The sequence below is a fragment of the Ptychodera flava genome, chromosome 3, assembly GCF_041260155.1.
Source record: "Ptychodera flava strain L36383 chromosome 3, AS_Pfla_20210202, whole genome shotgun sequence".
Classification (NCBI taxonomy): Eukaryota; Metazoa; Hemichordata; class Enteropneusta; family Ptychoderidae; genus Ptychodera; species Ptychodera flava.
The window spans coordinates 24,868,270-24,894,495 of NC_091930.1; the positions used below are offsets into that span (position 1 = coordinate 24,868,270).

General features: G+C 38.2%; 1 protein-coding gene across 3 annotated transcripts; it reads left to right on the forward strand.

Moving 5' to 3' along the window:
• On the forward strand, window positions 1–25,368 carry LOC139129788 (kin of IRRE-like protein 3). Of its 3 annotated transcripts, none has more exons than XM_070695478.1 (9): window positions 1–136; window positions 20,014–20,328; window positions 20,937–21,221; window positions 21,855–22,133; window positions 22,546–22,851; window positions 23,142–23,273; window positions 23,916–24,019; window positions 24,333–24,436; window positions 24,954–25,368. In XM_070695478.1, the coding sequence occupies exons 1-8, from the start codon at window positions 94–96 to the stop codon at window positions 24,336–24,338; spliced, it is 1,470 nt and encodes a 489-aa protein (XP_070551579.1). In that variant the 5' UTR covers window positions 1–93; the 3' UTR covers window positions 24,339–24,436; window positions 24,954–25,368. The 3 variants fall into 3 exon arrangements, with proteins under 3 accessions (XP_070551579.1, XP_070551577.1, XP_070551578.1); XM_070695476.1 differs by lacking the exon at window positions 1–136 and adding an exon at window positions 18,560–18,645; XM_070695477.1 differs by lacking the exon at window positions 1–136 and adding an exon at window positions 18,560–18,645 and having other exon boundaries at window positions 23,145–23,273.
• Window positions 25,369–26,226: the final 858 nt, after the last annotated feature.

The window sequence follows — 26,226 nt, forward strand, 5'->3', positions numbered from 1 at the left end:
GTACTTAAGGACCGCAACGACGTCGACTGTGCCGTCCATGTTACGCAACGTATTATGGTAACTTCAAAATAGCCGATTTGGATAACTTTAAATATGTGTACTGAATATTTATTTGTATTTATTGTCTTAACTTCAGGTAAGTACACAACAATAATTTCATTTTTTTTAATGCCCTTACTTTTCGACGAGCATGACTAATGAAAGACATACTGGTTGGAGAGGAACAGAACATCAATTTAGAGCGGAGAACGCATCGAAGGGACAACAATTACTTATCAGTGTTTTTCACTCTCCCGAATAAATATGTTTGAGTAATTTTGCTAAATTACTTTGCATAAATTACTATTAATGTAATCCGGGTATCATAGGATGATTATAGTGTCAGGTAGGTAGGCTGTTGGAAAATACATAATCGGCAGATACCTCGGGGTTTTTTGTTTTGTTTTTGTTTTTGTTTTTTTAATTATTATCAACGAAATCACAATCGTGAACAGAACTCTGTAACAACATGGTTCATGATTCCTTTCAACATTTTCCCCGTCCATAATGTGTCATTTTATCTATCTCATCACTAATTCCGGATTCGATACTTGTTTATACAGTTCGTAAATTGATACCAGAGGAGACGCTCCAAGCTTGAAGCCTTTCTGTGAAATATCTTATCTTACTACGAATACTGCCGTATATAATTCATATCGGCCTCCTCAAAAACATTAGAGTTCTCAAAAAACTCTAGTGTTCAAAAAGCGTGTTCTTTGAAAATCCATCCTCAAATTTGCTGCACCAAGACAGAAATGGTTAAATGCACGTCTACACTTTTCCAACCACTATCTCACATAAATTATTAACCTCGGCGCATTTTGTGGGACACACGACTTTTATTTTGTAATTGTTCACAGATACGCGTATTACCTTGCGTCGATGCGTGGAAGTAAGCCCTTCATTCATTGTCGATACCCTCTGTCATTTTTTGACCCTTGTTAAGGATGCAATATAAAGTCTCGTCCAACATTGAAATGTGTTGCACTGAAACAAGTCAATAATTCAATGGGTCTTTGAAAACATGTATGGTTTAAAATAAGTCATAAATAATGCAAGAACACACAGCGAATTCCTTGGTTTCGATGACGAGATCTACTTCAATAACTTGGTCTACATATAACCTAGTCACCCGTATCACCACTAGGCAAACGTCATAAACTGCATGCCTTATACACAGATTTGTACGTCAGTGAATTTAATCAGCTTGAGTAATGAATTGCTAGCCACAGGGGCATCCTAATAAAAAAAAACATTTAGAAACGACACCTCCAACTCCCATCCTACCCCACCACTGCTCTGATTAAAATCGGAATGTTTTCAAGAAGGTCGAAGCAGGGCAGGTGAACTGAAACACGCCGGAATTATCAAAATTTTGTCACATTATTTCCTGGTGTGAAATGCACAACAATGTTATTTTAGGTTGCAAAGTTTAAAATTAAGAACATTCTTGTCTGAATGCAGAAAATTGCAAAACGCATACCCCCATGGTGTTTGGAAACGTTCCGACCAATGTACTTCTGAAGAAACTACTTCAGGACAATAGACAGCACTGTAAATTTGGCGTTAGTCAGCCGGGTTACCGAGGAATTTGACCGGCAAAGCACCAACTCCGAACTCAAGTGTCGTAATTCACAGTTTAAAATTGAATCTAGAGTCATAAACGAAGTCTCGACTTGTTTGTTTCAAGTCAAAAGCAAACACGGAACCAGTGCTCACAGCACCGAATGAAATTTACGTATCACCGGCAGCGGCAGTCTACAGCCGCTTATGGAAGCAGTTTATGGCACATTATCTCATGATATTGCTATTTGCCGTTGGAAATATTAAACGTTTTGTGGTAAATACTACATTCGATACAATGACAATGGCGCCATTCATGTACCACATTGCATCACACTTCTTTTTGCTATTTTGTTTGTTTGTTTTCATATCTTTTTCCCTTTTTTGTCGTTCAACTATACTCGTGAAGGAAAATCATTCCGCTTATCCCGAAAAACAGCTACTTTGAGAAGCTTGGCGAATATCAACCAGTTCTGATCAACATTATCTAAGCCTAGTCTACAAGGAGTAAAATGTGCGCCACACTGCAGCTGTCCAACAGTACTGTAACATTAACGAAAGGCGTCAATACATCCAAGATCAGTTTAGAGCCCCTGTGACAAAGTCCAATCTTTCCGAAACAAATTATTTAACGTACTGAACTACATGCCACATAGACACTTTTATATTTTTATTTTTTTCTCAGTTATGGAAGTCCTAAACCCCAATAAAGTATATATTGTCAACACCGACATTATTTGAATAATAGTCACGTGACAAGATGGGGCTTCCAAAAATCGGGGTTTCCTCCCTTTCACGAAAACGCTGCAAGATTCCGATTGAATTTATGCATTGACAAGTCTCACCTGGAGACTTTTCTCAAAGTTCCCATTCAAATTATATGGCGCGACAATTTCAATTGCGTGAAAAGCACCATAGTCTTACACCTTCAATAGTGCATAACAAAAAAAAAAAAAAAAAAAAAAAAACAAAAAAAACAAAACAAGGCATGTATAGGAACTCCAAAACACGGATCTGAAGGGTATTGCTAAGGCTTGTCAATGCACAACCGGAAATCTTGCAGCGTGTTTGCTAAAGGGAGGAAAAATCGATTTTCGGAAGGTTCAAATAATGACTGAGTATTGTGCACGGTCGGATTTCCCAATATCAATGCTTTCTCATTATCAAGCGCAGTGCCCTCCGACCTCGTTTGAAGTAATAGGACTCCTTGGTTAGCGATAACGGATACCACAAAAATGCCTCAACAAATGCCATTCCGTGGAAGTGAAAGACAAGCAGATTAATATTAATTTAATATTTGCGATTAGTTACTTGATGTCGGAAATTCATCGCCTAAGGAAATGGGTTGACTACACAACACTGGGTTCACGGCTGCTTAGATCATCAATTTTTATACCCGTTGTAAAATCATTGTCAAATCATTGTCAAATCATTGTCGTGGGCTCTCTTCAAACCGAGTGTTTTCAAGTACAACTAGAAAATCAAGCGAACGATGCATTTATGATGTTCTCTTTTTAATCTAGTCTTACTAAAGTTTATACGAACTTTTATTTTACATGATTGCAGGAATGACATTAATTACAAGCAAGTCTATTATTTCACCCCAAAAAGTAAATAAACGGATGAAGTTTACAATTCCTTGTCTAGGCATACTTAGACGAACTCGTCTGTAACGGTGGCGAGTGGTACTAGCTGCAGCCACTTAAGAGTTTAAAAGGAACACGCGTCTAGAATATTGTAACTATCACCATCCCTTTAATATAGCAACAGAGTCCGCGTTTGCACGCAACACTTGTTTATTGTCAGTCTAGGATAACACTATAGTAATTAGTGTGTTATCCTAGACTGACAATTATGACGAATCTCTGTGACTGACCGTGGAGAGGGAGGCGGCATGAAGTGCTGTACAACATACCGCTACCTTGATCTTGAATGGCTTTATTGACACTGTGTAGATTTGCCGATGAAATGCTTGCAGTTGGGACAACGATGTGTGACCTCCTGATATTTGGATATCCAAAACGGAATGAAACAACAGCACCATAACCTTGACGATGGCTTGTCATCTTGTCGTAAACGTACTTCAGTGTAGCATCAGTGAAGATTTTATGACATTGTACATATAGGGGTCATGATATGTGTGCGACTGCGGACTCAATTGCTCTCGGTATTTTTGCACCCGGCGATTCAGTTGACCTCCTACATCGCAGACTAAATTTCAATGTGATTGGAGACATCACTTGGTCACACTTTCCATCGCTAAATATGCAAAACTACGTCGTTTCTCATTTGTAGGAACGTTGACGCCCGAACTTCAGTTCCATTTTTTTTTTTCAGTGGCAAGTGTTCGTTTCGTTGCATTGCATCCCTGCATCAAAGTTTCTAGACCGCGAACGCGGCACCGCATTATTAATGTGACCCTTCCCGTCGCAATGAAAGTCAATTACATACATACAATTTACGTCTGCATCACTTGCCACGGAGTTTGACCTTAAAGACTCTTTTTCATGAGCTCATACTCTGCTATTTCTGAGTGCATATAGATTACATCGAGGTCAAGATGACATCTAGAACCGTACACCGTAGTCTCCTTTCTGCATAATCGTTTTATTGGGTGACAATATTTGGGTCAATTAGCCATGGCTTCAGCGACGCTTTACAGCACGACGGAAGCGCAAGCCCCACGGCTAACCAAGGCTACAATTATTGCAGCTATAATAATTAGGGGTTATTACACGAAGTTTGGGCGATACCACGTCGTATTCGAGTGATGTGTCCGTATTTTGACGAGTTGCGCAGCAACGAGTCAAAATACGGACACATCACGAGAATACGACGCGGTATCGCCCTAACTTCGTGTAATAACCCCTTTATCATACATGCATGCTTTGGTTATGACCGTTTTCCTACAGACGCTCCGAAATTAGCGACGAAATCAACTTGAAATCGACCTTGCTTCCTCCAGGCTGTACTTATAAAAAGTTGGTTGCTAAGGAGTGATGACAACCGTATCACTTCTTGATATTATTCCGCTATTGGGCCATTCCACTTCAAAGGAGGGTTAATGGAGCATTTTTAAAGCAAACAATTTAGATATTACGATGTCGACACAGGTTTTCACAATTTGAAGAAGATTTATTTTTAGTTTAAAATGACGGTGGATGTAAAACATAGGCGGGAGTTTGTAAAATGGGTGTGTTTTCGTGTTTTGATACATAACCTCATCCCTGCGTGAAAGTTATGAGGCCGCCAAAATAGGGTCAAAACACTGGCGCCACGCTCAAACTCTATCGAGTATGAACAGCTGAGAGCACAGAGAGCAAGCAGCTCTGCGACATCTATGAATGCACATACAGTGGATATAATACCCGTACCAGTCAGTTTATCTCGAAGAATTATAAATGTTCCCAGACGTCAAATATGCCGAATTTACCATCTCAGTAAGCGGATTAGTGAAAACATGAAGTGAGTACACTGTAAGCTGTAGTGTCGTAACTCGTTCGTGATTTTGTTGCTGTACGAATAAAACATTTCAATGGTATTTCCGTCATCTGCTCGTATATTTTTGTTCCTTGCTTGCCTAAATAGAACTAAACTTCCTTTAACAACCTAAGCGAAAGTTTGACTTTCCCTGGATGGTACATTGTATCTGAAACCCGCACCGCATTGGTGCCACCAGACACGATCATGACCTGTGCACTGACAGGTACAAATCGGAAATATCATGTGCACCTTCAACCTTGTCTGTCGCGAGTATTTTCAGTGCGGTTGGATTTTCGTGGCTCATTTACGACTGTAAACGATGTTAATTCACCGCCCAGATACTTTAAGCTCATCAACAGGAAACTTGTCGTAAAGCGATTCTATCATGATGCTCTGTCAACCGATATCTTACGTGTAATCTTCAGCAGCGTAGCACCGCCACGGGATGGACCGGCCGTGAATTGACAGGTGTCGGCAAATTATACAAATTTTCAATACGTTTGTTTGTATGTTTCTGGTACAACTGTACTTGTGCCTAAGTGCAATGCCCATGAAGTGACTGTAAACAACAGAATTTTGACCATAATCATAATGACGTTTCGGATTGTCATTTGTCTTATTCGCTCAGCTGTTTTATATGTAACGGAGGTCATGCATGCGCATACAGCGAAGGTCACGCGTGCGCGTCGCTGTAAGTAGTTCGGTTACAGTGAAAATATAATTCGTATTTTCACTAGTTAAAATATGGGCTCATATCAGTACCGTCTGAACAATAGAAGAATGGCAATACAGGCACAGCATGTATGATAATAATGTTTATTACCCATTCCAACTTTTCCCCACACAGAAACTGAGCAGTTTGGATTATTCATACCTATCTTAATCCTACTGTTCGTAATGTTTATGTCGTAAACACATCTATCGCACACTTTTAACACCTTTTCCGGGTTCTTGAACCCGGTTGGTCAAAATTGGCTGTTCTGGCCTTTTTGATCACTCCTCTTAAAATACTTGGATAGTTGACTAAGAAAACAAAGAATCGCGATAAACCAGCTTGCAAACAATAGACAAATTACCATAAAAACCCTTGACAAGGGTAGTGGTGTCGTCATCGTCAACACAAAAGATTACGTACACGAATGCAAAAGGCAATTACGAAACATTCAGTATTACACACAACAACACAGTGACGACACAGAACAAACAATAAACAAAGTACATGGACTATTTAACAAAATGTACGACAACAAACACATCGATCATGATACGTAGAAGTGTCTTGATCCATAAAACATAAAAATCCGTACCCGCAGTGGTACTTATTGCCCAAAAAATCACAAACCTTCGCAAAATCTAAAAGACACACTAGTCAAAAACAAATTTTACAGAAGTAAAGAAACATAGAACAAACAAACGGACCACCAAACGGATTCACAACGAGATCCAAAAATTAATATACTTGCCTCGCTACTCGAAGAGCAAGACCACTAAAATGCATTAAAATAAATTTTCACAAATACAAACTGAGGAAAGAAACTACATTGCGACTGATGAGAAACACACTCGGGTTTCGAAACGCAAGCGTCAAAGGGCCACTCTATCAACATTGTAACACCAAAGGTCCGGCTGCGTCTCGCCATAAGCTTTCCCCACACAAACAAAACATTACCGTACACACTAATCCAAACTTCCCTACAAATATCCGAAGCGAAACAAACATTTCATTAACACAAACAATGGTATAAGAATGTAGGAACACATTTTTGCAACGAATCAAACACAAACTCGACACAAAAACATTTTGGATAGTTAGGTGGGGAGCCTCTTTCACATTTTTACACTTTATTCTAGTCATATAGCCAAATTTACTAACATGACAAAAAGAAAATGACATCGAATAATATCAATCATAAGTGTGGTTTTTTCTCCTTATTTACTGTCAAAAAACACTTGAAACATTGAATCTCAAGCAGATTTTTATGTTTTCGTTTCCGGCCTAACGGCCAGTACAGGGCAGATAGGCCTATTCTCTTCCGGACCACCCTGGCCGCTTCCATGAAGGCGCGACTGCACACAATTTTTAAATATCCGATATTTACAATCTAGTATCGAAGTTTGACATATCGACGATTTCGGGACTAGTATCGATACTAGACGATACTAGAACGAACTGCGGTTGTCCCATGGGAAGCCGAATCTGTGAAATCTCCGATATTTACCAATATTTATCGGCGATTGGTGACTCTAATATCGATACTAGACAATACTGGATTCAGTCAAATCGCAAGTAAATATCCGATATATCTCGGAGATTTCACTACCTCACAGTTCTGGCCAAACCCGACTTCCAAGGACTGACTCTAGTATCGATACTAGACGATATTAGAGTCCGTCCAATCGCAAGTAAATATCCGATATACATCCGAGATTTCACGACCTCACAGTTCTGGCCAAACCCGATTTCCAAGGACTGACTCTAGCGACGATACTAGAAGATACTAGATTCAGTCGAACCGCAAGTAAATATCCGATATATATCGGAGATTTCACCACCTCACAGTTCTGGCAAAACCCGATACTGTAAGCCGATACTAGAATGACTACTAGACGATACTAGAATGACTTGACTCGTTCCTCTGCACGCTGCATCTGTGAAATCTCCGATATTTTCCCCATCTTTCTCGGCGATTTGGGGACTCTAATATCTATACTAGACGATACCAGAATGACTTGCCTCGTGCCTCAGCACGCCGGATCTGTGAAATCTCCGATATTTACCCGATATTTATCGGCAATTTCGGGACTCTAATATCGATACTAGACGATACTAGAATTACTTGCCTTGTGTCTCAGCACGCCGGATCTGTGAAATCTCCGATATTTACCCGATATTTATTGGCGATTTCGGGACTCTAATATCGATACTAGACGATACTAGAATGACTTGCCTCGTGCCCCGGCACGCCGGATCTGTGAAATCTCCGATATTTACCCGATATTTATCGGCAATTTGGTGACTCTAATATCGATACTAGACGATACTAGAATTACTTGCCTTGTGTCTCAGCACGCCGGATCTGTGAAATCTCCGATATTTACCCGATATTTATTGGCGATTTCGGGACTCTAATATCGATACTAGAAGATACTAGATTCAGTCAAATCGCAAGTAAATATCCGATATATATCGGAGATTTCACCACCTCACAGTTCTGGCCAAACCCGATTTCCAAGGACTGACTCTAGCTTCGATACTAGACGATACTAGATTCTGTCAAATCGCAAGTAAATATCCGATATATATTGGAGATTTCGTGCTTCACAGTTCTGGCCAACCCGACTTCCAAGGACTGACTCTAGCATCGATACTAGACGATACTAGATTCCGTCAAATCGCAAGTAAATATCCGATATATATCGGAGATTTCACCACCTCAGAGTTCTGGCCAAACCCGACTTCCAAAGACTGACTCTAGCATCGATAATAGACGATACTAGATTCTGTCAAATCGCAAGTAAATATCCGATATATATCGGAGATTTCACCACCTTACAGTTCTGGCCAAACCCCACTTCCAAGGACTGACTCTAGCATCGATACTAGACGATACTAGATTCTGTCAAATCGCAAGTAAATATCCGATATATATCGGAGATTTCACCACCTCACAGTTCTGGCCAAACCCGACTTCCAAGGACTGACTCTAGCATCGATACTAGACGATACTAGATTCCGTCCAATCGCAAGTAAATATCCAATATATATCGGAGATTTCACCACCTCAGAGTTCTGGCCAAGCCCGACTTCCAAGGACTGACTCTAGCATCGATACTAGACGATACTAGATTCCGTCAAATCGCAAGTAAATATCCGATATATATCGGAGATTTCACCACCTCACAGTTCTGGCCAAACCCGACTTCCAAGGACTGACTCTAGCATCGATACTAGACGATACTAGATTCAGTCAAATCGCAAGTAAATATCCGATATATATCGGAGATTTCACCATCTTACAGTTCTGGCCAAGCCCGACTTCAAAGGCATCGATACTAGACGATACTAGATTCCGTCAAATCGCAAGTAAATATCCGATATATATCGGAGATTTCACCAACTCACGGTTCAATCTAAGTTCGATATCGTAGAGTCTAGTAGCCGTTCATATCGGATATCATATAAAAGTGCAATGTCGCGGTGTCCTCGCCGCTTCCGCGGACACACGGTGCCTTGGGGCAGCTTCTTCTACGTTGCACGTTGCACACCCTCTCAAAACCTTGTCACTCACCTATATATTTTTATTGAGTAAATGCGAATGTATTTTCAAAGAGGAGACTCGCAGTCCAGTTGCTGTGATGTACTTTAAGAAAAATTAAGACGTTTACAGGAAAATTCAGTTTAGGCTACCCTCGGCTTTTCCAGTAACCGCGAGTTACTGGTAGTGGTAGCCTGCGGTAACTTATGCACTCAAATACGATCACGGACGTACCACGCACGTACAAATACCACGATAGTAAGCTTACGATGTTGTGTGGGCCGCTGTGTGCATATTTCATTGACAGCGTTACCGACGAACATATCACTGCACACGGGCACGAGCTTTAATAGGCTGCTTCAAATTGTCCCTTTCCAATGAACGTTAGTGTTGTATTTGTAGTGACATGTGTGGAACCAACTAATTTGTCATGCTTTGTAAAGAGTAAGTGACATGTGTGGAACCAACAAATTTGTCCGCATGCTTTGTAAAGATAATTTTAATTCATTGCTCTTGTGTGGGGCGTTGTCAACCTGATGTAATCGCAAATCCTCAGATTTCCATCTGATATAAGTATGTACGTAAACAAGAAAAGTAAACTCATGAATTTTAATAGGCGGGTGGCTATGACCAATTTCAGCCAAGATTGGTCACAGCCACCCGTCTAAGTCTGTGTGGGGAAAAGTTGTCATGCCTAAATCATATTAATATTACAAGTTCAGTAATGAAGTACATCTGAGTTGTGCAGTGATAAAGGGTAAACGGAAACGGAAAATTACAAATGGTAGTCTTGTCCGTTCCCAAAGCCACTTGATGTTCGCAAGAAAAAGAAGAAGAAACAAGAAAAACTGAAGTATATCGAGGGTAGTTTAACACGAAAGTTGCTTGACTACAAAGTAACCTAATGGTAACAAAGTAACTAAGTGAATAAAGAACAACTATATAAATAAATATATAACTTAATAGGTACATTATGAGTAAGTAAGAAATACGTAAAAAGAAAGCCATAAAAAACGTATATAAGAATATATATATATATATATATATATATATATATATATATATATATATATATATATATATATTATATATATATTATATATATATATACTGAGAATCTAGGAACTTGTAGTTGTCACTCTACAGGCTGTTTCATGCGCTAAGCAATCATCAGGAGTGAAGGTTTGGCGGCAATTGAACTGTTTTATATATATATATATATATATATATATATATATATATTTATATATATATATATATATTATATATATATATATATATATATATATATATATTTAAATATGATATACATATATGTAAAGTTGAATATAACTCTTCATCAAAACACTAATCATGTAAGAGTAGACATGAAAGTGCTAAGTAACTAACTAAGTGAATAAGAACAACTAAATTAAAAAATAAATATATAACTAAATAAATACATTACCAGTAAGAAGAAAATACGTAAAAAAACTTACAAAAAATGTATAGAGAAATATATATATTTATATATGATATAAAAATATAACTCTGAATATTACTCTTCATCACTTAAAACACTAACCGTGTATGAGGAGACTTGGAAGGGAGTGTCTGAACAAACTTCTACTAGTTTTTGTTTTAATTTGTTTAGGCTATGTATTCCAATAGATGCAACCTGTAATGATATTGAGAATTTACCCAAGGAAGTGTTGACACTTGGGACATAAAGTTACCATTAATTTTATGACGCGTACTGTAGCAATGAGAAGGCAACTGACAGTATGTTGTAAGACTCTGTGGTAAGTTATTATTTATAAGATCATACATGAATGTACTGATTTGTAATTTATGTATTTGTATATATCGAGAATATTTAGTTGTTTGAACAGAGTAGCTGAGTTTGCTGTGAAGTCACTGAAAGTTATAGCTCTGACTGCTTTTTGCGAAAGAAAGATACTATTGAGATGTGAGGGATATGTTGAACCCCAAACTCCAAGACCATAAGTGATGTGTTGTTGCCGGCTATTTTAACGGTTGAGGACTTCAGCTGGGAAATTAACTCGCTGAGAGGTAACACAAGATGCTACTACACAGAGGGGTTGTAAGTTGAAATGGACGATGTTTATTGCAAACGCTGTCAGCTTGACCGACCAGAAAGTCATCATGCTCTTACATCTCAAAACTTCTCATTAAATAGACAATTTTTCAGGGCGTAACCTGAACATGTAAAATACATTACAGGAAGTAACTGTACATTGGCTAAAAGTATTAAAGATACTTGATTGGATAAAAGATAAAAATCCAAGTACTTGATTGGAAGGAAGTTTCTAAAATATTCAGAATTATTCTGCTGAGTTGGCATCCCAACTAACGCTTTTTAATATTTATAATGTTCTTTTGACAAATGCCGACTTCTAAAAATAATAGTTACTACCGTTCCATGGTCAAGATTTGTGGAGCCAGAATTTGATTATGTATGTATGAACCATTGTTTCATGCCGAAGTCAATTAAATGATGACCACCGCGATGTAGCCATATCGGTGTCATACTTCATTGTTTTAGCTTAATTGTCCATTCGAGTACCAGTATCAATGTCAATGTCAGTAAACATCTTTTGTTCGTATTCATCTCACCGGTAGGGGCATTGTTCGTTAAATAACACATTGGCAATGATACTGAGGTAATAAAAGAACTACCAGTAATAATACTCCAGTAAACAAAAGAAAAGACCCTCCACGTTGTACCGTGTGAAATTGTTTATCCCAGTGAACGTTCGTTATGAGTTCAACAAAATTGTACATATTCCCTGTAATACTTTTACTTTAAAAATTACAGTCGTAACAGTGTGGTATGATGAAAGTTTTGTATAGAAGAATAAGGATATTGCGTGGTAAAAACTGTCTTAATTTGAATAGGATGCCAACCTTTTTTCTGATAATAGAATTAATCATTTTAATGTGCTTTGACCATTTGAGATGTCTGTCCATGTGAATACCTACAAATGATGTCACTTCAACCTCATTGATAACTGTATTATTGAAATGAAGAGTACCATTCAAGGAAATGTTGTTGGTATGATTCCTGAAGACAATGTAATTTGTTTTGATGTGGTAAGTTTTGTTAGCCCTGCACCAGTCAACTACAGTATTGAGGTGAATGTCGATAGTATTTAAATTCATATTAACCTGGTTAGCAGGGAACGTATGAAATAGATTGGTATCGTCAGCAAACAATCTAAAATTGAAGTATGTGGAGGAACGGGCATGTCATTGATAAATAGTAAAAATAGGGTAGGTACAAGGACAGATCCTTGTAATACTCCACATGTTTTTTTTTTTTTTGTTTTGTTTTTTTTTTTTTATTTAGTCCATCATCCAACGGGCGCTAGCCCATTTACAGGATTAGGTACCCATAACCCACTACCCCAATGGAGCACTTAGGAGTAAAGTGCCTTGCTCAAGGGCACAACACCGAGCTAGAGTCTCGAATTCACCGTCCTCCGACAATGAATCCGCTACTCTGGGTCTTCCAGGACTTGAACCGGGTCTCGAACCCACCATCCTCCGATAGTGAGTCCGTTACCCTAACCACTGGTCCACGGTGCCTCCTCTGTAACATTTAGCTAGGTCACATCGTGTGTGTACTTCTTTCGCGCAACAAAGTATAGCGTAGATGTCGTCCCTGACGTTTCCACTAGCATCTATTTTAATTCCAGTGCCTTTAAAATTACAGATGACGGGCTTGGAAATATTTTCGAGCCTTTACGATCTGATAGCAAAACAAAACAAGACAAAAGAACCCCCCCCCCCAAAAAAAAAAAACACGACCAATACTTTATGGTTATTTTGAGTATATGATTACTGATAGCTATTGATAGTTATATTATTCCTTAATTACGCTTGCATGAGTATATTTTTGCGACATCCAAAAATTGCAATAATAGATATTAATTATCCAAACCTGTGCTACATTCACTTATAAGTGCACTTAGCGGTTGGATAGTGCAAGGAAAAAGACTTGGTTCATGTTTTGAACCGTTCGGACCATCAAAGCACGCTACCAATATAGGCAAAATAAGGTTCGCGAAGGGGTCATTTGGCCTTGAAATTAATAGCGAGGTTGTCAAGTTATGACGCAAATCTCAAATAAATACCAAATTAGTACAGTGGTTTAGGAAATCAGCTAGTTTCAAATTATAATTAACACCAAGGCACGCTGCAAAGCTTTAGTTACTAGTGTACACTGCAAACCTCGATGTAACAAAACAAGTCACTACTTGCGTTAATATCTCAAAAGTTCCTAAGTAGCGCTTCTTGCATGTTAATCTGCTTATGTCTCTCCAAAAATACATGACAGTTATATCCATCTAAACATTTAAACTCACCCGCTCAAAAGCTGTTATTAATTTCAATCAGGTACTAGCAGAATTGCGTTAATAAAATTTTTATTTTGTCGCTTTTGCTTCTTGTTTTACTATGATCTTTTTTTTTCTGCAGAGGATCGTACCTGTATTATTTTAAAACAATATTAATCGAAGTCGGTGACGTAAGTTGAAGTCACTATTAACTGAGTCTACTAAAGTCATATGGCATAGCCAATGACCTTGGAAGTATATGGGGTCTCTGGGGCTAACTATAATTGATACCGCAAAGCCATTTTGAGGAGGTAGTATTGCCATAAAAATATATTAAAGCACACTAAAATGCGTCTGAGCGCATTGTACACTGAAATAAAGATTGAAAAAATACATTACTAAAATGAGAGCATAAGAAGTCACACTAGTCCTGTTTCATAAGTCAGGTCCATGACATAGTACCAACATTAGTGATTGGTCATCTGGTAATTTAAGGTCAATTTGCGTTACGCTGATTGGTGGGACCTCATGCGTTAGGTCTCATTGCTATGTATTATTCACTTTACAGCTCCCTGATTGGTCAATGTGTGGGTCCGGTCCTCCAGCGTTCACTGCCTCATTATGCAATGTCCCACGTACTTCCTGGCTACCGCTGAAGTAATACGTTATTCGTGATTTTCACGGATCGGCCGAAAGTTACAACGAAAAATGCCCAACAAACCTTCATGCGTTAAATTTCCATGTTTTACTTATCCTGTCACTGTATGCATTACAGGCATGTTGGCTCGTTGTTTTCCAATTGTTGTTTACGTACAAAGTTCACGTTTTTCATTTTCATTTTGATTTGACGGGGGCGTTTGCCGCATCGACAACAGTGAGGCCTGTGAATGACAAGAGGGAACAATAGAGTTTCAAGAGAAACACATGGGGTTCGTTATATAATTCAGTAAGCCGTTTACCATGTTCCAAAGATGGAAAATTGTGACCGTGTGAGAACAGTTGTTCGCAGTCAACTGACTGCAGCTGGTGCCAGCCGTCATAGATTCTTGTGGGTCAGTCGTACTGGTCGTAACCTACATATACCGATCTTTGGACAGACATATATGAATATCTTTCTCGCAAACTCTTGGAGAAATGCAAAATTGACTAGATCAACCATTTCAACCAACAACCGCAGGGAAAAGGACAAAATTTATCCTGGCAATTAATTCATGTAAAGTTCACAGTATCACATAAAATGCCATGAATAGTGAAGAAACTCTCGAACAAGGTCAAATCTAACTGGATGTTTTGACAAATACTCGGCATGAGTACTTTTCTTCATATACTGGGATCGAGCTGCGACCACGTGCAGGCATCATCCAAAAGTACATGAGATTGCATAATGAGGCAGTGAACACTGGAGGACCGGACCTACACTTTAACCAATCAGGAAGCTGTAAATTGAATAATACATAATACATAATAATGAGACCTTACACATGAGGTCCCTCCAATGACTGCACCGAAAGTGGACCTTAGATAAGCGGATTAACCAATCAGAGCATGCAGTACATGTGTGTAGGACGTGTAATGTAGGTCATTTTGAAACAGGACTACTTAAATGATGAAGTGAAAAATGACAACAAAGAACTCTGGAGAAGAAGTCAAAACTGCGACTGCGCAATCTGAGCGAAATGATTAGACATAATCATAATTGACAACAGTTTTTAAAAAGATGAGTCTTTAAAGTGTATGTCCCGCATAAACAAAGTTAATTTTGCTTAAAATAAGCCATGCTATATGATTTTGTCACCCTTACACTTTATCAAATAAATGCATCACCCAAGGAAACGACGCGGTTAAATATTATAAAAATGCAATATATTGTGCGACTTTGAAGTTGGCTGCCATTCGGGTCGTTTCGGAATTCGCGGGCATTGCCACCGGAAATGACGTACTAACGAATAGAACGTACGAGTGCGTGTGTTCACCTCGGCCATAGCGAATGCTTACCGCTGAGGCTTCAACATGGTGAGAAGTTACACTTTTGGTGGCTGAAGTAACCACGGCCATTGCCAGTTATTGCATTTTAGGATGCCGTATTAGACGCATTTGTCAAAATTACAAGAAAGGGTCGGAAAAGAGGCATTCAGACAAGCGTCTTCTGCGGTGCGCATTTTCGAGTGCCTTGACTTCGCGTCGAATAAACATGATTGGAAGCCAGATGTACGGTAAGATAGACTTTAATTCATGGAGTTACTATATCGATTATGTGTAATCGCAATGCCGTAGCAGTACGACTATTGTCACCAGAAAGCGTTCGCGTGTATCATCATCAACTGTGGACAAGAGCGAGAACAGCAGCAAGCCTGCGACAGATTGCCCAAAACATGTCAAGGGGATGCGGGGGCCCATGGAGAAGTGTGGCCGTGTTTTACATCCACCAGGACTGAACACCGATTCAGCTGCTTTACGAAAGTGATTGTTAATAAATAAATGAATAAATAAATAAATAAATAAATAAATAAATAAATAAATAAATAAATAAATAAATAAATAAATAAATACAAGTACTACATCTCATGTATGTGTGACACTGTAATTCGTAACGTTGGGAGATATCTAACTTATTCCTAAAAAGTTTTCGTAGTGATTGACTGACTCTTTGCGAGACTGACCGATAGGTTGTGTATAATACAACATCGCGCTGCCAGAAACAGTGACACAAGGTGTAGCAAAGAAGATTCATACTGTTGACGAAGCAGTCGCGTTGTCGTCATCTGTTCCCTTCTGCCCGAGTAAGTCTCCCCTAAAATATTTTAGCTTCTTTCAGAATTTCGTAGTCATGAAACAATGAACACTGTGATTTATATCGCTGACACTTAATCAAGAAAAAAACCTGCGGAAGCGTAGCTGATCACTCCGTCACAGAAATGACCAGCTGAGCCGCCCGGCCTCGGGTGCCGTGTGCCCGATATTTACATCATGTCAATTTTATTTATCTCTTCCCGAGAATTTGGCTAGACATGTCTTTACGGTCACATATTTATAAAAGTGCCAATGTTCATGTGAGGTTTTATAACGCCAAACTGAAGATTTTGCGGCGAGAATACTAACTTTGGTGTTTATGCTTGCATGACCCTAAGCCTGTTCCACTTCCACTGCTGTTGAGAGGAAAGATGTGTTTTATAAACGGTGGACAAGTTTCATCTTGATCTCTACTACATTTATCTACAAGCGTCATCGTGTAATTCAAATTTTTATATACAGATTTTGAACGCGGCAATTTATGTTGAGAAGTAATAATAAGGTGGGATGGCAACTCAAGACTTTTATTTATATTTTTGTAGCTTACAGTTGTGTGTACGGTAGTGCACTGGTGTGTTTGACTGTGGTCACGGTCAGTGGGCTTGTCACAGACGCAACGGTCAACAAGAGTTCCGCTCTTGTTCTCGTTTAGGTTACATGTAAGGTCCCGACTGTTAAAATTTGCCGGCCTGTAAATTCTGAACAGCTTTGTCATATCTTCTGTGACGATGACATTCTCAGTTGCACTGCTTTCACTCATGAAGTTATCACTATCTCCATAGTAAATGCATGAAGTCCCCATCACGCGTTCTATTAGTGACGTCACAGCTACTTACGCCAAAACGGGAGGAGCTCGGCAATTTTCGGAAAAACGTCGCCATGATTGAAGTCGAAACGTGCAACTTTTCCCTTGTTTTCGTCGAAATAACATACTAGTAATTCAACCGTCTAAAATCCGCTCAAATAAGCTTCAGTTTGTGTGTAAATGTTTGTTTTATTAATACAAATTCATCGAGAACTAGAGTATACGCCTCAAGTCAAACGAAAAAGCCTCAAAATGTGGCGGGGACTCACACTTTAAGTACATTTAAAACATTCAATGTTTTTGCAGAATTGGGGCTGGATATATGAAACATGCAGCATTGTGCCTACAAGAATGTAGAATGCAATGATGTGCACTTTTGTGTGTCATTGAACTGAATCTTTCGGGCACGCCAAGGTCGTAAACTTTTGATATTTTTAAAAGCTACGGCATCTCCAAGAGAACAACTGCTTCGATCGTGTCGTTGCATTTACTTCATAAATCTACATGTATTTGTAAATATTATAAATAACTCTGAATACTATGTTTATTTAACGAGTCGCTAGCACGGTGAATGCTATGTACGCAAATGGCCGACTTGCCTTGGCGTCGGGGCGGCCGCGAGACAATACTGACACGTTCACGTGACCGAATCCGTAGTCTGGTTGGTGGAGATACCATTCGGTGTATCAAATTTCAACTTGATCGGATTTATGAATGAAAGTACCTGTAAATCATTTGTATATCTCCTGAGTGACGGACCGCCTTACTCAATAAATGAAAGTAAGCCGGGTAAGTAGAGCACAAATCGCGAAATAGCCACAAAAATCATGCAGTTTTGGCAATAATGTTGATCCATTCACATATGAAAGAAAACTAGAAAGACTGTTTATGTGATAACTATACAATCCCATGGTATTTTTTCTCTGTTTGAGGTCATCGTATATTGGTGTTTTTCGCGGACTCGCATGTAAATATATTATTATATTTTATCACTGACATAAACAATCTGCGTCAAAGGTTGAATATCACCAATATAACACACTTAAAATCATAGTTATCTTCTAATCAGCTTTAATTAAAACCAATGCCTTTTGTACAAAGATCTAGAGCTGTGCTTAAGGATTAATAGAGATGGACACTTCAGAACTGTACTGTTCGACTTGCGTTAACGTCACATGCACGCGCGCCCTCTGTCGATCATTCAGTTTTGCATTGCCCCTGTTAACTTGCTTACTTAAGTTGCAAATCATATTAAGGAGGGTAAAGCCTACCAGAGAGAACTAAGGGCAAAGCGGATAATTTAGATCAGTAACACATTCAGATATGAAGACGACAAAGTTTCTTACGGGTTTCCTTGTATTGATATCGCAGAGTAAGTAGTTACCATTCCATTTCATATATTCCAAGCCACCGATCTACCGATGGGATGATCTCACTATGTTCTGTCTTATTTTGTCAGAAATCCAAAAGTGAAATATGCTTAAAGTTTGCGCTCTGTTAGTGCGTAGAGGAAGATATAGTCTTTTATATATTTCAATTGTATTTTCATGACTACTGAGTGATTATAAAATCTTCTAACTCTTATACACGGAGACTTTTTATCTCCATTGTACAGCAATTTTGTACGTCTGGTTTCATCATTATTATTGTAAATTTTCACCACCGTGACCGATGCTCGTTCATTACTACACAATATCAAGGTCACATAGCTACTATCGAAAAAAGACGCATCGTAGGGGACACGATTATTTCATTCGCTCGTGTGAACTTCCTATAAGTTTTGTAATTGCGACTGTTTTGGTGCACTGAAAGACCATGTCTATGTATGAGAAGATAATTTTCGCACACTCTGCAGGCAGAAAACATGGTCGTGTTACAAGGCTTTTTACTGCTCCTAGTCGTACAAATATTTCTAGGGTGTGAAAATTGATGGACAATCCCGTTTAGTTGGACGCCGTTTATGGTGCAGTAACTGTCATAGGGAACAAAAGAAAGCTGTCACATGAATATTTCACTCTGAAAGCTCTGACACAGGCTATTTTGTGGTTGCTTGGAAACGAGCCCGTGTTGATCATGGGTATAATTTCACAATGTGGTGGAGCGGGGTTAACTTATCCTGACAATGAAGAAAATGCTTAATATTGATTTTCGTGACAATTTTGTAAGGGATTACCACAACAGTAGCTGACGTAACTTAACTCTTGTGTCACTGCAAGTTAAGGCAAAGGTGTTTCGCGGTTGAGATCGGCTGTGTGCATTAAATTATGCATGCTGCCGTACTCATGTCAACGTTCTCAGGTGATAATAAAATACCGTTCGTGAACGGAAGCAGAATCATCAAAATATTAAGTGTCCATGATTCAAACTTGATAATGATATCACATTAAAATACACGGCTACGCAATGTAGTAAGATAATTTAAAAAATGTAACTCATCAGCCTTTCTTTGGAAGATTGGGTGTCAGAGTTGAATACATACAGCCTGGGCAGGGGTCTCGTTTTTTAAACGAAGCAATCAATATCAATTGTAAGGCTATAAAATTCGTCTAATTTCTACTTCAGAGTATTACGACCCTACTGGGGTACCTAAGACCCCTGAATAGGATCGGCATATACACTCGTGTGTTGACACAACCAGGAAACTCGAGAATATAATCAGACTGCAAATGAGTAATTAGATAACATTTATTTATTTCATACAACCACCATGTTCAATGTCTTTTTTCTTTTTTCTTGATAGGTTTAGCTACCCACTGTTTTATAGCTGTAGGGCCAAACGACACCCTGGTTATACAAGACGACAGCGCACAGCTTAACTGCAGTTACACGGAACTCAGGACTCGCGCTGCTTGGTTTAAAGGAATTGACACTGAGAAAATACTAATAACGGAGGGAAGATTGCCAGAGTATCCGGAATATGCTGTTGTTGGCGACGAAGATCTCTTCGAAAATAATCTTTATATTTTTCAAGCAACCGCTGAATTGGACGACTTATATGATTGTAGTGATATAGCTTCACCTGGCATCTCAAAAACAGCAAACTTGTATGTGATAAGTAAGTAGAATCATGTAATCTCTACCGTACAAATTTTTGGACAATTCAACTGTACACATAAACAAGTTCAAATAGATAAATATGAATTCGGTAAATATACCACAGTCTAAGTGACAACCATTATGGCACATACACAGCGAGATATAAACAACAGTTAACACAGGAAGACCAACAATACGGTCAAGGTACTTGAGATTGAGATATCTCGATTCAATTGTCATGAATATGAAATCAATGCAATTTAGTTTTGCCAATGGTAATCAAAATACACAACACCCAACCCCCTAAACGTGGAAGTTACGTTTGTCGTGCGCGTATTTTCATTATCCAAAGTCCCTTACACAGGGATTGCGACCATCTTCAATTTCAAGTCTTGGTAAATGCCGGAAATCTGTCCCTCTAGTACCAAATTGTGCTCTGTGACCCCTGATTTTTATCCTTGCTTTCGAAAGGGAATGGTTCAAAATTTCTTTGATATTTTTTTTTCAAATTTAATTTTTCTATTATCGAGTCGCTAATTACATTAAAAGGAACAATTATTTTAAATTAAAACTAGAACTAAAATTAAAACTGACGTGACGTATCTTTGAAATATTTACGATTAACAGCCGAACCCCCGCAGTGTCTTGTGTTCCCACACTCCACATTGATGGCAGGTGAAAACGCTACATTTGAATGCGAGATTAAGCTGGACGAAAGCGCACCTGGCGAGCTTGTCTGGTTCAAAAATGGAAAAGTAATCTACAGAGAAGAAGGACAGCACAGCACAGTGAACATTTCAATGCATCGTTCTGATAACAAAGCAGTACTTTACTGTCAACTGCAACACTATACTCTTCCGCCCTGGAAGTGGTCCGAAGTATCCTGTAATAACATTGTCATGGACGTTCAATGTAAGTTGTCTTTTACAAACGCATAAAGTTTGCACAAAATTGCCGATAAAGCTGTAAAACTTTCATCAATAATATCTCTTTCTGGGAGTATTAAATTTTACCCATTTGCAAGGAAAAGGGGCAAAAAAGAGAACAAAGGGCCACTGTCTGTCGCCAGGGGTAGTTCTAATGTCCGAATTCCACGTAAAACTACGAGGTATGCCAATTTGGAATTTGCTAACTGTAGGTTGATTTGTGTGAATGCGCCAGAAAGAATAGGAAGACATCACTGCGTGGGTTTATATAAGCACAGAACACATGGAAACAAAGATTTCGTCTATGTCTGTTCTCATTTGAATAGGTTATTTTGACTTTATTTAATTTACCAATTAACAGTTTCAGGCTGAAGTTTATTTCCTTCTACAGATTTGACTTTGTTGTGTGTACCGGTACCCGATTGTTGTCTACCTGTGCTGTGCTGTCTGTGTTTGTCATATCGAGTTTATCACCATAGAACTTATGCATATAGGATGGATAATGGCTTGGTACTATTGTTTCTGATTTTGTTAGTCTTGTTCAAATTAATCATTTGCCGCAAATGTTATCTGTTTTATTTGTTTTATTTGTTTTGTTTTTTTCCCGGCAATGTGTTAGACTTGTCGCGTTTTTCAATGACGATGACTCCGAATATCAACGTCACAGAGGGGAATGACGTCAACTTTCACTGCCAGGCCGATGGTGGAAACCCTGGATCACACAACGTAACTCTGAAATTAGACGAGGAAGTCATAGCTGAACACAAAGCAGAAATCAATCTCACATTAACCAACGTAAACGGTTCAAACAGCGGCGTCTACAAATGCGAAGTTTTCACCAAGTTTCACGACGGCAGTATACATCATTGGTTCGAGGAGGAGGATCTCGTCGTTCACTGTGAGTAATGTTTCGTAGATCCATCACTTTTTCAAATTGAACAAGTAACACGGTTTTAATATTATTCTGTCAAGTACAGTCACATTTTATGTACAAAAGCCAATGTCTGCGTTTTCAAGTGAAAGTACATGAATCATTTATTTAGTTATTTGTCTATCACTTATATAATTTAACAGTTTTAGTAGTTTGATTATCTTCAAGTTAGATGTATGTTTAGATGACATTTACAACTGATTTTCATAAATTTGAAATTAGGAGACTCGGTAATTGAGATTCCGAAAGCCGGTACAAACTAGAAGACACAAAATTACGAGAATGAATGAAAACGGATAATTTTTTGATTGATTTACCCTTCTACTTCAAATGTCACCGACACGTTTGGGTAATCGTTTAAATAAAATGAATCTTTCAGATCCGCCTAAAATGAGCCCTGCTGAAAAAAGAGTATTTGAAGCACGTATAGATGATGCAGTGAATATGTCGTGTACGGCGGACGGCTTCCCTCTTCCGGCAATAATATGGTTTGATAATGGTGACGATGCTATCCTTGGAGATGATATTTTTATTAACATCACGACCTTTGTGCTGAATGCAACAATCATCACCAGCACTCTCACCGTAATTGTGGCCGATGAGTCATACTATGGGACGTATACGTGCGCTGCGTCTAACAATATACCCCCGGGTGTTGGCCAGTCTTTCGAGATTGTCAAACCAGGTATAGGTTACCATGACTTGACTTTTATACAAGTTCATCATAGATCCTAACAGACTTTCTCCGAGATTATTTCACGTACTGATGAAATGCCTGATTTCTTTGTGAAGCCTATTTCGCTGAGTGATATGTGTATTAAACATCATCTTCAGATGAAATTCTAACTCGATTGCCGTAGCTTATTTGTTACGACAAATGAGATGTCCTCTCGCATATATTCTGGAAAAAATGCTATCTTTTCCATAGTACAAACGCATCATGAAATTATTCATGTGTGATATGATATTTCATAGCAGGATCAAACACAGTCTTGATAGCGGTGACGGTATCTCTCGCTGTGGCGGCGATTATAGCCTGTGGTATCCTTGGGTTTCTCTATTATTACAAGAAGAAATATAAGAAACCAGTTGAACGAAATGATATAGGTAAAAGTTCTTTTTTTCTGAAAGAATCCTACCTCGCCATTGCTTTCAAGTAATGAAAACATGTTTCTTTCAATATCTTGAGCACAAAGTTAGCAGTCATATTAGACAAGTAGGCTCCCTAATTGCAAAATGAGAGAAACTGAAGTAGATCGGAAAACTGTGAATTTATATGCGTTATTAGTACTTTTCGCTATAATTTCCGGATTGCCAACGACAAAGTCTTGTTTCGTAGATATTCCAATACTGTAACATTACCCTGCACTGAGCTCAACAGCCGACTCGCCGCGATCTCGTACGCAGATTTTATAATCGGATTTATTTTGGGGGGAATTTGAGCCCGACCTTCAGAGACACTGTTTGTTGTGTAGGTTACCGTTGCAAAGTATTTAAAATTACCAAAGACAATGTGTGTCTGATTTTATTCAAGTTTATTTGCAAGTAAATATTTAAATCAAATGTAATCAGAATATGTTAAGCTCATGTGAAATTTTATACCTTTTTCTTTTCCCTACCAGACACAGCCACAAAAAGGTAAGTCGCACATATACTTTTAACTTTGTCATCTTTAAATCTTGCAACATTATTGTCTCAAGGAACACTTCGCATCATATATAATTATTGTTCCCACCCCAACATCCACAGCAAAGGTACAAACAGCGCCGTTGAAAACAACTATCAGTTATCTGATGAAGTTCAGGGTGATGAGGTGTCACATGTTCACGAAAGGCAGGCAAGCCAGCATACAGGTAATGTTACAATTTTTCGTGAACCTCAACTCACCTTAACTCACTGAAATTGCACAGACATTCATAATTATTGTTTTGCTGATTACGAACGAAGATAAACTCAAACTAAGTTCACAGGCAATATGCAAATGTCAGCATTTGCATTTGTAGTCGGTAAAAATTTGGGGACTGCAGCTTTCACTCTTGCATTTTCGTCGTAAATGTTATAATGGCGATGTATAGCGATGCACAGGTGTGCATGGGGATGTGTGTGTCTTCGATGATCTGTCATTTCTATTTTATGGATACATTAATTCCATTTCAAATAATGCAGAGGTAACGAATTTGTCCATCGCATCCAATTTGGACGCCCAGGCTGACAGGAGCGTGCCACTCGAAGAAAATGGAGCGATATCTGTGGTTAGTCTGAGAGAACCGGTAAGATGTGATATCACCGTTACCATTGCCCTAGCTACACTCGTCGCTGTCCACAAACATGAACCTGTAATTGATATATTTGCATACCCGAATAATAGAAGAAATGCAAAATAATGTCAAAAAATGTTTTCCTCCAAATATGTGATTTGTGAACAGGTCGATGTTTAGTAATGAGATTAAGACTTGGTGTGCCTCATAAACATAAGACGAGAAAGCGTAAACAGAACCGTCGTCAACATTGACCAAAGGATGATGATATCAAAATATGATGTCAATAACACACTGAGTGGCAATGAGAATGGCATCTGAATTGTAAAATATTTCTAGTGACTTAATTTACTAGCGTTATATAAGGAACATGACAAAAATATCTGTGAAAATGGGAAGCTCATAAACTAATATACTTTATAGTTTCCTCTTTCTGAAGATAAATACGGTTTTAGCATTGGTCTTGTGTGCATTTTTTGCCCTGACAAGACGGAAAGGCGTAACATATTATTTTTGTATTGGTATTTAGGGTTCTACTGAGGGTATCCAGTACGCAGAGTTAGATTTATCGGGCGGAGAACAACGTCCGCAGAACCTGACACCCGTAGAGAGGACTGAATACACCTCCATACAATTACCCGGGAATACATAAGATTTGCACGGATGCCAAACGTCACCCTTCCCCGGCACCTAACATTTGCCCTGTACAATTTAATGCCATGTGATAGTGTGTTGAAAAGAAATGTAGAAAACTCTTCTCGTGTGACCAATGGCATATGCAAAACTAGAATAGATATCGGAATAGGTCACAATATTTTTTAGAAATTTTACCAGATACCGTCATTTTTTTAATCATTTTATTTTTATCAGACATTTTTTTCTATCAAAAGGCAAATACATTGTTTAAAATTTGTTTCATAAACGTATTATAGATATATTTTGTATATAGCTTTGATATCTATAAATTATATTGTATAAAATTGAAAATATCCATATTAACATATGAAATAAGTTTAACTTTGTAAAAAACATTGTACAGAAATGTCATTTTGTCTTGTCTATTGAAATGTACTTTTATTGAATCGTAGAATTTTGTTATTGGTTTATAGCTATACATTTGCAGCGAATTTTATATTGATTCCTTTATTTTTGAATGGGGTCAACTCCCAGTTAAGCCGTCTCTATGTGAATGCAGGTCAACCAACAACTTAACGATACTGCGCTGTGCTAACTGGTCTTTAGCTAATCTAAAAATGAGTGAAATAATAATGTTCACCAATTCCTTATCTGAATATTCACATTTATCGCACTGTTTTCAAATTGATTGAAATCAGCCCCGGTTTCTTTTTCACCATAAAACTGGACCCTGTCGCCTTCTGACCAAACACTCGGACATACTTAATATACACTTTGCACAATTCTCTAATTTGATACTCTAGCCAATGACAAAGTAATTATTTTTTTAAAATTTCAGCAGGTTATGTATTATTGTTATCACTCGTGATAATTCAGTCATCAACTCAGATATATAAATTAGAGTAACAAATACGAATACAAGTTTATTGTGACTATTTCCGACAATCTAAATAAATATTAGTCACGTAATGTGCTTGTTCAACTTTATCTGTTTGTAATGGCTATTGGTGTAATATTTCTGCCATCTCCCCTTCCTTCATTAATAACTCGATGAATATTCATTCCATTCAACATTCATTCATTTATCCATCAATCCATCCATACACTTGAAGCCAACATATCATGACATACATTAAGTAATAATCTAATTATAGCTTTCCTTTACT

Excerpts from the sequence above, each read along its gene's own strand:
- LOC139129788 (XM_070695476.1), top strand. The coding sequence starts at position 18,597 with ATGAAGACGACAAAGTTTCTTACGGGTTTCCTTGTATTGATATCGCAG. Across the intron at positions 22,134-22,545 it reads GGAGGATCTCGTCGTTCACT|ATCCGCCTAAAATGAGCCCT; the intron begins GTGAGTAATGTT and ends TGAATCTTTCAG. Across the intron at positions 23,274-23,915 it reads AGTTGAACGAAATGATATAG|CAAAGGTACAAACAGCGCCG; the intron begins GTAAAAGTTCTT and ends CAACATCCACAG.